This window comes from Lonchura striata, chromosome 18 (assembly GCF_050655825.1).
Source record: "Lonchura striata isolate lonStrDom1 chromosome 18, ASM5065582v1, whole genome shotgun sequence".
NCBI lineage: Eukaryota > Metazoa > Chordata > Aves > Passeriformes > Estrildidae > Lonchura > Lonchura striata.
In genome coordinates this window covers 2,363,061-2,376,501 of record NC_140720.1, presented here as the reverse complement: position 1 = coordinate 2,376,501, position 13,441 = coordinate 2,363,061, and the positions used below count along the sequence as shown (strand labels likewise).

The 13,441-nt window shown below is 66.5% G+C and overlaps 2 protein-coding genes across 3 annotated transcripts; one reads left to right on the top strand and one right to left on the bottom strand.

Annotated features, from left to right (window-relative positions):
- Positions 1-794: 794 nt before the first annotated feature.
- FAAP100 (FA core complex associated protein 100) lies at positions 795-8,128 on the top strand. Its single transcript, XM_077787406.2, has 10 exons — positions 795-852; positions 1,813-1,986; positions 2,619-2,737; positions 2,938-3,893; positions 4,389-4,539; positions 5,443-6,197; positions 6,466-6,602; positions 7,197-7,313; positions 7,694-7,780; positions 7,853-8,128. The coding sequence occupies exons 2-10, from the start codon at positions 1,822-1,824 to the stop codon at positions 7,985-7,987; spliced, it is 2,622 nt and encodes an 873-aa protein (XP_077643532.2). The 5' UTR covers positions 795-852; positions 1,813-1,821; the 3' UTR covers positions 7,988-8,128.
- Positions 8,129-8,712: 584 nt separating this feature from the next.
- Positions 8,713-12,005, bottom strand: FSCN2 (fascin actin-bundling protein 2, retinal). 2 transcript variants are annotated; one of them, XM_021534209.4, is made up of 5 exons: positions 11,026-11,957; positions 9,631-9,787; positions 9,426-9,547; positions 9,190-9,357; positions 8,766-9,109 (listed from the first exon to the last, which is right to left on the bottom strand). In XM_021534209.4, exons 1-5 carry the CDS (start codon positions 11,846-11,848, stop codon positions 8,904-8,906), a joined length of 1,476 nt encoding a protein of 491 aa, XP_021389884.1. In that variant the 5' UTR covers positions 11,849-11,957; the 3' UTR covers positions 8,766-8,903. The 2 variants fall into 2 exon arrangements, with proteins under 2 accessions (XP_085412750.1, XP_021389884.1); XM_085556624.1 differs by having other exon boundaries at positions 8,713-9,357; positions 11,026-12,005.
- Positions 12,006-13,441: the final 1,436 nt, after the last annotated feature.

Sequence of the window (13,441 nt, the reverse complement as noted above, 5' to 3'; positions counted from 1 at the left end):
GGGCATGGCCTGGGGGGCTGGGGCTGCGGGCACGGGCATGGCCTGGGGGGCTCAGCCCGGGGACACGGGCATGGCTTGGGGGGCTCAGCCTGGGGGCATGGGCATGGCCTCGGGGGCTCAGCCTGGGGTCACGGGCATGGCTTGGGGGGCTCAGCCTGGGGGCACGGGCATGGCCTGGGGGGCTCAGCCTGGGGGTACAGGCATGGCCTGGGGGGCTCAGCCAGGCGGGGGTCACGGGCATGGCTTGGGGGGCTCAGCATGGGGGCACGCACATGGCTTGGGGCGCTCAGGCTGCGGGCCAAAGAGGCATCACTTTGCCGGGCTGCGGAAAGACCTGAAGAGGCTCAGGCTGGGGGACATAGGGACATCACTTGGGGGTCTCAGGGTTATCACTTGGGGGTCTCATACCGGGAGACTCAGGGCCATCACTTGGGGGTTTCAAGCCGAGAGACTCAGGGCCATCACTTGGGGGTCTCAACCGGGGGGCTCAGGGTTACCACTTGGGGGTCTCAAACCGGGGGGCTCAGGGTTATCACTTGGGGGTCTCAGCCAGACTTTTGGGGGTCCATCCTCGTGGGTCAGGGTCAGCTCGGGGGGTCTCTGCCCCCCTCGGTGGTCGCACCCGGCCCCTCTTTCTATCAATAAAGCCGCTGCCGCCAGCACGCCTCGCTCCTTTCTCCCCGTGCCGGGATGGGGGGGTCACTCGCGGGGCGGGGGCTCCTCCCGTGCCGGTACCGACCCCGGGAGCCGCCCCCCGCCCGCGCCGCTTTACGGCCTGTCGTAAACTCCCCCCCGCCCATTGCGGCGGCCGCCGCGCAGCCGTAAAGCGGAGCCGCCCGCGCCCCCCGCCCGGTACCCGCGGCCCCTCCGGGAGGGACGGGGGGGCGGGATGGGGGGACGGGGCCGGGGGCTTGGGGGGGGGCCGGGGGCGGGGCTGGGGCGGGGGCTGCCGGTGCAGCTGGACCTGGGGGGGGCTGGGGGTCTCAGTGTGGGGGGGGCTGTGGGACAGGGTCTGGGGTACAAGGTCTGAGGTACAAGGTCTGAGGTGTGGGGGGCCGGGGGTGGGTCTGGAGGGTCTGGGGTACAAGGTCTGAGGTGTGGGGGGTCGGGGGTGGTTCTGGGGTACAAGGTCTGAGGTGTGGGGGGTCGGGGGTGGGTCTGGAGGGTTTGGGATACAAGGTCTGAGGTGTGGGGGGGTTCTGGGGTGGGTCTGGAGGGTTTGGGATACAAGGTCTGAGGTGTGGGGGGGTTCTGGGGTGGTTCTGGGGTACAAGGTCTGAGGTGTGGGGGGCTGGGGGTGGGTCTGGAGGGTTTGGGGTACAAGGTCTGTGGTATGGGGGGTCTGGGGTGGGTCTGGGGTACAAGGTCTGAGGTGTGGGGGGTCGGGGGTGGGTCTGGGGTACAAGGTCTGAGGTGTGGGGGGTCGGGGGTGGTTCTGGGGTACAAGGTCTCAGGTGTGGAGGGTCGGGGGTGGGTCTGGAGGGTCTGGGGTACAAGGTCTGAGGTGTGGGGGGGTTCTGGGGTGGGTCTGGAGAGTTTGGGGTACAAGGCCTGTGGTGTGGGGGGTCGGGCGTGGGTCTGGAGGGTCTGGGGTACAAGGCTTGTGGTGTGGGGGGGTCTGGGGGCTGTGGAGGAGCTGAGGTTGATGCTTGGGAGGGGGCTGCTTGTGGGGCTGGGTCTGAGGGTCTCATCTGGGGGGGAAGGGGCTGTGGGGCGCAGGGGTCTGCAGGGCTGTGTCACCACACGCTGCCACCGCTCAGGGGTCCCGGCTCAGCCCCTCACACCCTCAGTGCCCCCTCCCCACATCCCCAGGCCAGCACCATGGCACAGGTGGGGCACAGGGTGGATTACCTGGCCGGATTCTGCTGCCCGGTGGGGGGGCTGGTGGCGGGCAAGCCGCGGGTGCTGTGCCACGAGAACGAGATCTACCTCTCCAACGGCACCGAGTTCGTCTATGTGTACGACCAGGAGGGCAAAGTGCTCAAGGTGAGGAGCTTGGCGGGGTGGGGGTTCACGGTGTCCCCCATCCCATGGGGACACCCCCTAGACATGTCCCCACTGCCCATCCCTGGATTCCCTCCGTCAGCATCCAACAAACAAGCCCTACAAGCAGCACCCTTTGCTTTGGGCTTTGTTGGGGTTTGGGGGTGTTGCCAGCTGGCCCCTTTCCCAATCCTGTGGGACACACGTTGGATCAGACTCCACAGGCTCGTCTCCCCCAGCACAAGGGCTTCTCTCCCCTCTCCCCCCAAGCCTGGCTGCTGTCCCTGCTGTCACAGCGCCCTGACTGACATGCTGCTGCTTTGTTAATTTGTTCTGATTATCATTTCTAAGAAATCCACCGCTGTAAGAGCGGGATCTGCCTCCCACACTATGCTCCCGCTCAGCAAAGTAGAGCACGTACCCTGCTCCCTGTTTTCCTTCCCCTCAGGGAGCGGGAACGACAGGCTGCCTCAGCCCCTGTCCCACCCCCCGCCCGGGAACACCCAGCTGGGTGCTGCCCAGGGATCCATTTGTCCCTGGAAATCGCTTCAGATCCCCTCTGCAGGGAGCCACCTTGTCCCTGCCACCCCTGCGGCTGCGTGGGAGGTGACATTTGCTTGTGTCCCCCCTGCCAGGCTGTGTTCCGCTGCCCCGACCAGGTGTGGCACGTGGAGCTGCTGCCCCAGCCCCGGCAGCTCTACATCCTGTGTGCCCACAGCGGGATCTACTGCGTGTCCCTGGAGCAGCAGAGCAGGTGAGTAGGGGTGACCCCATCCCTGGGCTCCCGGGATTGCCCTGTCTGCCATGGGAAACGTGAGGCTGTGGATCCAACTCTGCCATGCTAAAAGCTCTCCTGCAGGAGTTCACTTCCCAGGGCCAGGCAGAGAGGCGGCCAAGGGACACGCTGGCTTCTCCCCACGGCTTGGCTCAGAGCTCTTCCCTGTTTTCCCAAAGGTTAATGGAGCAGACGGACGGCGACGGCCAAGAAAGCAACGGCCCTTCCGGCGTCTTCCCGGTGGAAGCGGACGCCTGCATCTTCCCCGACGCCAGCCTGAGCATGTTCACCCTGCTCAGCACCTTCGTCATCACGCTGGCCCAGGACGAGGGCAAGTGGTGGATGCGGCTGCACGAGCTGCCGCGCCCGGAGCAGGACGGGCCCCCGTACCGGCAGGTCAGCCAGGTGGAATTCTGCCCCGGGAGCCCGCCCGGGGAGCCGGGGGACGCGCCGCCCTCCTGCTTCCTGCCCGTGCTGTGCTGCGCGGCCGCGCCCGGCACCCAGGGGCTCTGGTGCTCGGGGGGCTTCGTGCTGGAGGAGCCCCTCTTCAGCCTCCTCTTTGGCATCGACGTGGCCATGCTGGAGTCGCCCATGATCCTGTGCGGCTTCCCGGACGGGCAGCTCTGCTCCGTGCCCCTCAAAGCCCTCAGCTCCTCGCCCGCCACCGACGGCTGCCGCGACGTGTCCACGCCGGCGCCGCCCGTGAAGATCCTGCACCACCTGGAGGAGCCCATCGTGTTCATCGGGGCGCTGCGCACCGAGCGCCGCGCGGCCGACGACGACGAGGACGGCGAGCCGCCCGCGGGCGAGCCCGGCTGTGACTGCGTGGTGGCCGTGGGCCACTACGGGAAGATGGTGGCCGTGAAGGCGGATCAGCGGGAGGAGGCCACGGTGCCGGAGCTCAGGGAATATTACCTGCGGGGACCCATCCTGTGCGCGGCCTGCGGCAGCGGCTCCCGCATGTACTACAGCACCCACTCGGACATCTCCGCCGTCGACCTGGACTGGGCGGGCGACTCCTCGGACCCCGAGGACACGGAGAGCGGCGCCGGCGTGCTGCCCCCCGTGCTGTCCCCGGCCAGCCTGAGTATCTGTAGCGTCGTGGCTCTTTCCTTGTCCTCTCGGGCCTCGGAAGGTACTGGGGGCAGCGGAGTGGGATCCTGCCTCTCCTCTCTCTGCAGCTCCGTGTGGGTTGGGTGGGGCTCCGTCTTTCATCCTTGTTGGCTCCCCTTGGTTTTGTAAGTTGGTCCTGTCCGTTGTGATTCCTGCTCTTCCCTGCCCGTTCCCAGTCCCTCAACTTGGCATAGCAGGAAGTGGTCAGCTGTGGGCTCCCTCCAAAAAGGGGGTGTCCAATGGGCCTCTGGACTGGCTTCCCACAGAGCCACCAGCAGGTCCCCTGTGTGACAGCTGGGTGCTGCTGGCCTTGGCTGGGGAGTGGCAGGCACAGGGTGGTGTCCCCTCTCAGGGGTCTGTGCATGAGTGGGGTGTGCTGTGGTGATCCATGTCTGTCTCCATCATATCCCACTGCCTTGGGGAGGCAGTGCCATCGCTCCCTGTCCCCCCAACCTCAGCCATGCAGGAAGTCCCTGCTCCCTTCCTGGCCCCTGACCCACCCTGTCTGTGCCTGCAGGGGAGTCGGAGCTCCTGGCCCTGTCGGCCAAGGGCCGCCTCGTGTCCTGTGGCCTCTGCAGCCCTGAGGAGCCAGACGTGGAGCTGACCCCTGCTGAGATCGGCCGGAGGATCAAGGAGCTGCTGTCGGGAATAGGGGACACTTCAGAGAGGTAAAGGTGGCACCAAAGCTGGGGGTTGTACAGGTCCTTGCCAGTAATTATTTATGGAATCACAGAGTGGTTTGGATAAGAGAGACCCCCATGGGCAGGCACAGCTTCCACTATCCCAGGTTGATTTAAGCCCCATCCAACCTGGCCTGGAACACTTCTAGGGATCCAGGGACATCCATAGCTTCTCTGGGCACCCTGTGCCAGGGCCTCACCACCCTCCCAGGGAAAAATTCTTTCCCAATATCCCTACTAATCCTGCTTTCTGGCAGTGGGAAGCCGTTCCTCTTTATCTTTCACTCCAGGCCCTTGTCCAAAGTACCTCTCCAGCTCCCTTGGAGCCCCTTTAGGCCCTGGAAGGGACCCTAATGTCTCTCTGGAGCCTTTTTTTCTCCAGGCTGAACACCCCCATCTCTCCTCAAGCTTTTCTCTTGGAAAACTGCTCCAGCATTTACCTTTCCTGGCTGGGAAGGCCCCCCAACCTCGATAATATAAAACCAGTGTTTGAGGGCAGCCCCCTCCCATGGCACAGCCACCCCCAGCGCTGTGGGCGGGCTGGCAGCGGCAGCCATGGCAGCAGAAGGTGGCACAGGCAGGGTGCCAGGCGCCTGCCACGCGTGCCAAGCCGGCAGTAACAGGCAGGGCAGGCACATGCCTCCATCCTCCATGGCTGGCTGTGTGTGGGGAGGGGCTGTGAGCGAGCCCCCACCTCCATCCACAGGGGGATTCCTGAAGTGTGGCTGTCCAGAGGGTCAGCTCTGATGGGAACATGGATCTGTGGCTGCCATGGCAGAGAAGCTGGGGGTTTCCTGTGGAGGGATCATACCAGGAGCAGCTCAGCTTGGCAGCACAGCGCCATCCTGGCGTCCCTCCTGTTGTTTCATCCCTGTCACATTGTCCTTGCAGAGTGTCCTTCCTGAAGAAGGCCGTGGACCAGAGGAATCGAGCCCTGGCCAGCCTGAACCAGGTGATGAACGTGAGCGCAGCGCTGCTCTCCAGCCAGGAGGGCCACAAGCCCATCGCCTGCACCGTCACTGCCAACTGGAGCTGCCTCCTGCTCCAGGACACCGTCACCATCTCCTGCTTGCTGGAAAACTGCAGCGAGTACAGCCTGGAGGAGGGCTGGACCCTCTGTGTCCAGCTCCTGGCCAGCCCCTGTGCCTTAGAGGAGGAATCCATGGATTCGGCCACCACCTTCACCTTCCCCATTGACCAGCTGCTCCCTGGGAACAAGCGGGAGCTGACGCTGCCCCTCGGCCCCGCTGCGGACACCAAGCTGGACCTGCCTCTGACCATCTCCTGTGCCCTCTACTACAGTTTACGGGATATTTTGGGCAGCGGCTCCGACTCCTCCGAGGACCTGGATGACTTCCTGCCCGACGACTCGCCCCTGCTGTCCCCGGACAGAGAGGGGATCTGCCTGCCCCTCAGCCAATGCACCATTGACATGCTCCAGTGCCTCCGTTTCGGGAGCAGCCCCCCCGGGCCCAACGCCCCCCCTGCCCCCTCAGACCCTGTGGAGACCTTCCTCAAAGTGTCCCGGGAACAGACTGAACCCGAGGAGGGGAAAACCCCGGCAGAGGAGAACCTGCCCACCTCGGCAGCATCCATCCGGGTGTCCTCAGAGCTGCTGAAAAACGCTCTCAAAACCTCGGAAACAGGTGGGTCCCTGCAGAGGAGGATCCCAGGAGTGACAGAGAGGTTCCTGGGGCAAGGGTGGCACTGTCACAGCCCCTCTCTTGGGCGAGGAGGGCTGTTTGACCCCACTGCCCCCACCACAGCCTTGGCACATGTGGCAGTGGCACGACTGAGCTCAGCATGTCCCAGCGTGGGGGGGGTCCAGCCTGTGCTACCCCTGCCTCCTCAGGGGCTGCCTCGGGCACACGCTGTCAGCAGTGTCACATCTCTGCTCTGTCCTTTGGTCCCCAGATGTCCCACTTTGCTGTGCCACCCTGCGCTGGCTGCTGGCTGAGAACCCCGGGGCCGAGGCGCTGAGCAGCACGGAGGTGGCATCGGTGTGTGGCATGGCACCCGACGGTGGCCACGTCCAGCTGCTCGTCCGAGAGGCAAGGAATGGGTTAGCCCTGAGCCAAGGAATGGGTCAGCCTGCGGGGAAGCTCCCTGTCCCACAAAGCCAGCTCCTTCCTGGAGCCAGGGAGACAAGCGGGTGCATGGCCACGCCATTCTGACCCTCTCCTCTGGGCTGGACAGGCGGCATTCCCAGTCCATTCTCCCAGTCCTGGGCTTCTCAAAGGCTGTGGTCATTTCCCTCCCTCTCCACAGGTTCCCATTTCTTTGGTTCTAGAAAATGCACTTGGATTTGGTTTGTAAATCCACCCCATGCAAAATTCCCCTCTAAAGGCACAGGGAAAACAGGGATTTCTGCCCAGCTGTCCTGCCTGACCCCACCTGAGGGGCCCCCGGGTACCTGGCACAGGTGGATTTGCACCTGAGAGCTCAGATGTCCCCAGGGTGATGAGTGACAGTGTTAATTCTGCCAGGGCTCACCTGGTAGCACCGGGCTGGAGGCAGCTGCTCCTGGGAGGAGTGGGAGGGACTGGGGGTGTCTGGAGCCTTCTGGGGAACCTGGTGCCTGTGGGAAGGGGTTCTGACCCCCCACTGCCATCGAGGGTGGCAGTGACACTGCTCTCGCTGTCCAGGTGGCCATGAATGACCTGAGCCCTGCAGGTCCCATCCAGGCTGTGGAGATCCTGATGGAGAGCCCGTCCCTGGCCCACATGTGCAGGACACACCACGCCGTCATCCGGCGCATACAGGTACTCCCTGGGGCAGGGGCACCCCAAAGTGGCCCCAAACCCCCTGGAATGGAGCCTGGGGTATAGTGGGGAGCGTTTCTGTGGCAGTGTGGTGTGACAGACCAGCACCACTGGGGCTGGGGGTCCCCAGACCTGGGGGTCCCAGGTTGAGGGCTTGGGCTGCCCTGAGGCTGGGGCTCCCCAGGTCTCAGACTCCCTGAGACTGGGAATTTCCAAGGTTGGGGCTCCCCACAGCTGAGGGCTGCTGGAGCTGTGGCTCCTGAGGCTGGGACTCCCAGAGCTGGGGGTCCTTGGGGCTGGGGCTCCTGGGGTTGGGGTCCCTGAGGGTGGGTGTTGCAGCTCCCCAGCACCCTCCCTCCCTCCCTGCCTCCCTCGCACAGGCGCTGGTGCTGGAGCAGGCGGCGCAGGGCTCGGGACCCCCCGACCTCCGCATGCAGTACCTGCGTCAGATCCAGGCCAACCACGAGGTGAGCCCCCCATCCCCTCCCCGAGGGGACCCCACCACCAGCCTGTCCCTCACCCCCCGCCCCCTCCCGCAGATGCTGCTGAAGGAGGCGCAGACCCTCCGGGACCAGCCACCCCCGCGTGAGGAGGGGGCTGAGGGCTCTGCCACGGCCGAGAAGCTCCTGAACATCTACCGGCAGCTGCGGAACCCCAGCCTGGTCCTGCTGTGAGCGGGGGGCGGCCAGCCCGCCCCAAACCCCGCCGGCCGGGGTGGGGGCCCACGGGAGAGCCCCCCACCCCACCCCACCCCAACCGAGCAGGAGCTGGGCCGGCGGCGGTCTGGGCGGGGGGTGTGTCTGTGCGTGTTTCGTGGTCGTGTTGTCGGCAGCACCGGGGGGGTCTCGGGGCTCCGGTGGCGGAGCGGGGGCTCCTGGGCTGGCCCAGCCCTGCCCCGCCGCCCCCCAGCCCGGCCAGGCCGGGGCAGCCCCCCGGGGCTGCGCTGTCTTGTGGATCCGTGGTAGTGTAGTGGCCGTGCCGAGCCGGGCCGGCCGTGGGCTGAGCCCCCCCCGAGCCGCCTTCAGGATCAGGACAAACAGGGTGCTGTGCCCGGGGGAGCCCCGTTTTCTGCTGGGCAGGGGAGGGGGCCTCCGCTCCCCCGTTGTTTCTATAAATGATCTCGTATCTCCATGCTGGTGCGGCGTGGTCCGGCCCCAGCCCCCCCCGCACCTCTCCACTGTCTGTAACTCTGTCGTCTGCCATGAAAACGATCCTGTTGCTCACCCCGTGCCTGGCTCTGTTCCTTTCCATCCTCCCCGAGGGTCCTGGCAGCTCTCGGGGTGGGGGGTCTCGCACTGCCACCCCTCTGCTCCCCCAGCCTGGCAGAGGAGCAACCCCCTCGGGCTCCTGCAGTGGCTTTGCTTTGCTGACCCCCCCCATCCCATGTGCACCCCTGGGGTTCCCTGCATCCCACTGGCCCCCGGATCACCCTTTCCATGAGGTTTGGGCGCTCCTGGGAGGAAAACAGAGCTGCATCTCGATGGGAAGGAGGAAGGCGACGCTGCCCCGGTGTGATCCAGGTGACTTTAATGCCATGAGTCGCGGGGTGGGGGCAGAGCTGCCAGGGACAGGCGGGGGGTGCCCCGGGGCTCAGTACTCCCAGAGCGTGGCCCGCAGCACGGACTCGCTGTCGGCACGCAGGGTCCCCGCGGGGTCCCCGCGCAGGTACCGCCCGTTCTTCCCTTTGATGGCCACGCGGCCCCGCTCTCGGAACTCGAAGAAGAAATCCTCAGACAGGTCCCCGTCGCTGCACACCGACCCGCTGCTCGCCACGTACCAGTACTTGCCCCCCTGGCCTGCAGGGAGCCCCGGGGGGGGTCAGTGCAGACTGGACGGACCCCCCAAGCCACCCCACCCCATAGCCCACCCCGCCCACCTTGGATCTGGTAGGCGCCGTCGCTGAAGCTGATGTGGAAGACGTCGTAGACCGAGCGGTTGGAGTCGAGCAGGTTGGAGCCCCGGTGGTAGCAGACGAAGCCGTGCTCGCCCCGCAGCACCAGCATCGGGCGGTTGATCAGCTTCAGAGTGAACTCCTCGTCCTCCCCTGCACAGCACGTGGCCCTCAGCACCCCGGGGCGCCCCCCGGCCTCCCTGTCCCCCCCCAGCACTCACCCACGGTGTCGCTGACGGCCGCCAGCTGCCCGTTCCTCTTGGTGCAGACGTAGCGGCCGTTGCTGGCGCGCAGGGCCACGCGCCGCCCGCGCCACTCGATGTCAAACATGGTGTTGGCAGCGCTGGTGACAGAGACACACCGTGAATTGGGGGTGCCTGTGTCCCCCCAAACCATCTCTCCAGCCCACGCTGCAGCCTCACTCACATTTCGGTGGCCACGGCCTGGATGCCCCCATGGGCCACCAGGGTCCAGTAGCTGCCGGTGTTGGTGTGGAGGCTGCACTTGTTGGTGTCGCGGTCGATCTGCAGCTGGAAGGTTTCGTGGTTCAGCTCCTCATCCTGGTTTGCCGAAACATTCACGCCTGGGGGGAGAGTGGATGTTGGTGCTGGTCCTGCACTGGACATGAGCACTGGTCACGCTCCAGCCATCAGCGCCACTCCTGGTCCAGCAGCCGGCACTGGTCCCTCTCTGCCAGCACCGGTCCTGCCCTGGCACTGAGCAGCAGCCTCAGTCTGGCCATGGTCACTGATCCCACTTTGGCACTAATCCTACTCCAGTCATCCTGAGTGACCCCACTCTGGCCATTGTCAACAACCCCAATCCAGCCACAGGCACTGATCCAACTACAGCCATTGTCACCAGTCCTACTCGGGCCATCAGTTCCAGTCCAGCCCATTGTCCCCGTCCCATTCCAGCCATGGGTATCGGTTCCACTCTGTTGGCCACTGTCACCAAAACCGCTCTGTCCGTGCTCACTGATCCCGCTGTGGCCATTGGCAGTGATCCTGCTCTGGCCATCAGGACCAATCCCATTCCAGCCATTGTCCCACTCCAACCATCACCTCTGCTGCCCCACGGCCGCCCTCCCCCTTCCCCCAAATCCTCCTGCGAACAATTGTGCTAATTGGGCTGGTTAATCAGCTTGTCACCACCGTGTCCATCTGGTCACAAACCCCTATTTATAGCTGGTCCCCCTCGTCACCGGGCACTAAGCTGCTTGGCACAGGGGTGGCACTGTCCCTGGGGGGCACCTGTGGGCGAGTGGGGTCCTTTGGGTCTCGAACAAGGGGTTCTGCTCACCTGTGGGCACGCCCGCTGGCTCTACACACGTGTGCGCACACAGGGCATCATGCGTGCTGTGCACAGGCACGCGTGTGGACCTGTGCACACACAGAGCATGGCACACCTGTGTGTGTGCGTGTGCACGTACACACCTGTGCACACCCACAGCCTTGCACGTGTTCACAACACAGCCCTGTGCACGCCCACAGAGCCCTGCACATGCACACATGTGTGTACACACGTACCCACGCCTTCCCCCCCAGCCCTGCCCACCCCACAGCTGCTCCCACTCCATCCTCACCGACCTCAGCCCCCCCAGGCAGACAGGACCCCCGTGTCTCTCTCCAGCAGCCAGGTTGGGGTCCCCCATGTCCCCAGGATGACTGTTGGATCCCCCCCAGGCAGGCACAGCGCTGTGGGGTTGCTACTGTGGGGTCTGCCCCGGGGTGGGGGTTCCAGGGGTGCTCCCACGGAGCTGTGGGTGTGGGGGGTCCCTGGGTGGGCAGGGAGCGGGCGGGGGGTGTGGAGAGCTCTTACCCTGCCGGATGGAGACGTATCTGCCATTGGCTGCCGTGAACACCACCTGGGGGTGACTCTCCTCCAGGTCAAAGAGTTCATCTTTGCCCGGCTTGGAGCTGCGGCCGGATTTGAGGGTGCCGGTGGGCCCGGTGGGCGCCAGGTATTTCCCGTCGCAGTCTTTGAACGCCAACTTGCCGGCCTTGAACTCGAGGGTGTAGCCGGTGCCAGCGCCGGGCTCGGGCACCAGGGTGCCATCGCAGCGCAGGTAGCGCTCGTCGGCCGTGCGCAGGCTGTACTTCTTGTCCTGGAAGCAGAGGGTGATGAGCGCGTCCACCCCCCAGGGCAGGTTGCTGTCGGTGGCGATCTCGTCCTCGTGGGCGCTCAGGTGGGCGTAGCGGCGGCGGCTGACGCTCAGCAGGTTGGCCTGGGGGTGCATGGCCAGGTGCACGGTCCAGAGCTCGCCCTCGGTCACGCTGGGGGCGAAGCAGGACAGCCGGTCCTCGCGGCCCCCGAAGAAGCGCCGGTGCGGGGCCGACTGCAGCGCCCAGCGCCCGTCCGACTGCGTGATGATGCTGAAGCCTTCGTCCCGGCCCGGCTGCTCCGCCTCGCAGCGCACCTTCCCGTCCTTGTCGGCGCCCAGGTACCGGCCCAGGTGGCTCTTGAGGAAGACGATGGAGCTGTCGGCTTCATCCTGCTCCAGCGTCCAGATCTGCTTGCGCTTGAGGCTGGGCGCCGAGGCGTTCACCTTGTAGCCGAAGCTCTCCGCCGTCAGGTACCGGCTCTCGCAGTTGATCAACCCGAACTGGATCTTCAGCACCTGGTGGATCCCATTCGTTGGCATCTTCCGCCGAGGCGGGGCGGCCCCCGGGGGCCGGCGGGGGCTCCCCGGCGCTGCCGAGCCCGGGCGTCGCGGCGGGGCCGGACGGAGCGCCCGCGGCAGGGGCGGCTGCGCTGCCCCGGACCCAGGGAGCGGGACGGGGGCCCGGGGGGCTGCGACCCGTTCGATTAACCGCGGGTGGGACTAGAGCCCCGCCGGGTTGCGATGGGCACCGGGGGCGCCCGGGCGAGGGGGCACCGCGGCAGCCCCCGGCCACGCCACCGTCCCTCGCCGCGGCCCCGTCCTGCTGTGGCGGAGCCGCGGGTGGAAAACTTGGGTGGGAACCCGATCCGGGCCGGCGTATCCGTTCCGATCCCGGCGGGTTAAGGTTACCGGCCCCTCTGATTCAGCAGCGGGTCACCTCCAGCCGCGCCGCCTCCCGGCCAGCCCCTAAGCGCCTTTTCCAATTAGCCAGGCATTTTGATTAGTGTAAACCTTTTATCCTGCTTTGGGGCCCTTGGCCTCCATCTGTCCTGTGGCCCCAAATCCCTCCTGCAGCTGGGGATCGGGGTCACGGACGACCCCAAGCCCCCAGAGCCAACTCCTTGGGCGTGGGCTCCTCGGCTGAGGCCGCCTGAACTCATGACAGAGATGAGAGCTCGGCCCCTTGGCGGGGGACAGGAGAGATGGGGGCGTGTGGGGCAGGAGGGGACAGCGGTGAAGGGACAGTTCCCACTCCAACCCCAATCCTGCTGGGACCCCCAGCCGGGGCAGGCGCTGCCACTGGGACCCCCGGCCTCGGCCATGCTCCGCTGGGGACACCTGGGGACAGGCGGGGACGGGCTCCATCACCGCCGGGCCCCCCGAAGAGCCCCGACCCCCCGAGCCGGGGTCTGGCCGTGCCGGGGTCTGGCCGTGCCGCGGCGATGCCGTGCCGGCTCCCGCCGCCATCCCCCCGGCCCCGCGGCTCCGGTGTCAGCGCGGGGCCCGGTTATTGTTCCCGCACACAGCCCCAGCTTTGGTTGCTCATGACTTTTTCATGCCGGGCTGGCTCTGCCCGCGCCGGGAGGTGCCGAGGCCCCCCGAGCCGCGACACCCGAGCCGCGCCCGCCCGGCCGCTGTAACCGACCCCCGAAACGGAGCCGGGTCGGCTTTCGGGCCACGCCGCGGGGGGAATAAGTGGGTCAGGGTCCTGGGGGGGGCCGTGGGTGGTGGGGTGCCCGCGTGGCTCTCGGTGGGTGCCCGCCGGCACCTGCCCGGCAGCGCAGCCGGGAGCGGCATTTATACATCCCGGCCCCCCCTCGGCCCCCGGCGGGGTCGGGTTCCCCTCGGGGGGGCCCTGGGCGCTGTCCCACAGGAACAGCGTGTCCCTGCGTCCCCCCCGGGCTGGGGACAGCCAGACCCCTCCCCACTGAGGGCTGCGGAGACCCGACATGCTCGTGACAACCCCTCTGGCCGGAGCACCGCAGGGGGCTGGGGTGGGTGACCCCCCGATTTCCACCCCACACCCTTGCCAGGAGAAAAATGGGCGTGCTGGGCTGCCAGGGGGGTCCCCAGTTCGCTGCACTGGTGGGGGGCTGGCAGAAGGGAAGGGGGGAGTTCAGCTGTGCCCCACAC

Excerpts from the sequence above, each read along its gene's own strand:
- FSCN2 (XM_085556624.1), bottom strand. The coding sequence starts at position 11,848 with ATGCCAACGAATGGGATCCACCAGGTGCTGAAGATCCAGTTCGGGTTG. Across the intron at positions 9,788-11,025 it reads ATACGTCTCCATCCGGCAGG|GCGTGAATGTTTCGGCAAAC; the intron begins GTAAGAGCTCTC and ends CTCTCCCCCCAG. Across the intron at positions 9,358-9,425 it reads GGCCGTCAGCGACACCGTGG|GGGAGGACGAGGAGTTCACT; the intron begins GTGAGTGCTGGG and ends CGTGCTGTGCAG.
- FAAP100 (XM_077787406.2), top strand. The coding sequence starts at position 1,822 with ATGGCACAGGTGGGGCACAGGGTGGATTACCTGGCCGGATTCTGCTGC. Across the intron at positions 2,738-2,937 it reads TCCCTGGAGCAGCAGAGCAG|GTTAATGGAGCAGACGGACG; the intron begins GTGAGTAGGGGT and ends GTTTTCCCAAAG. Across the intron at positions 4,540-5,442 it reads ATAGGGGACACTTCAGAGAG|AGTGTCCTTCCTGAAGAAGG; the intron begins GTAAAGGTGGCA and ends TTGTCCTTGCAG.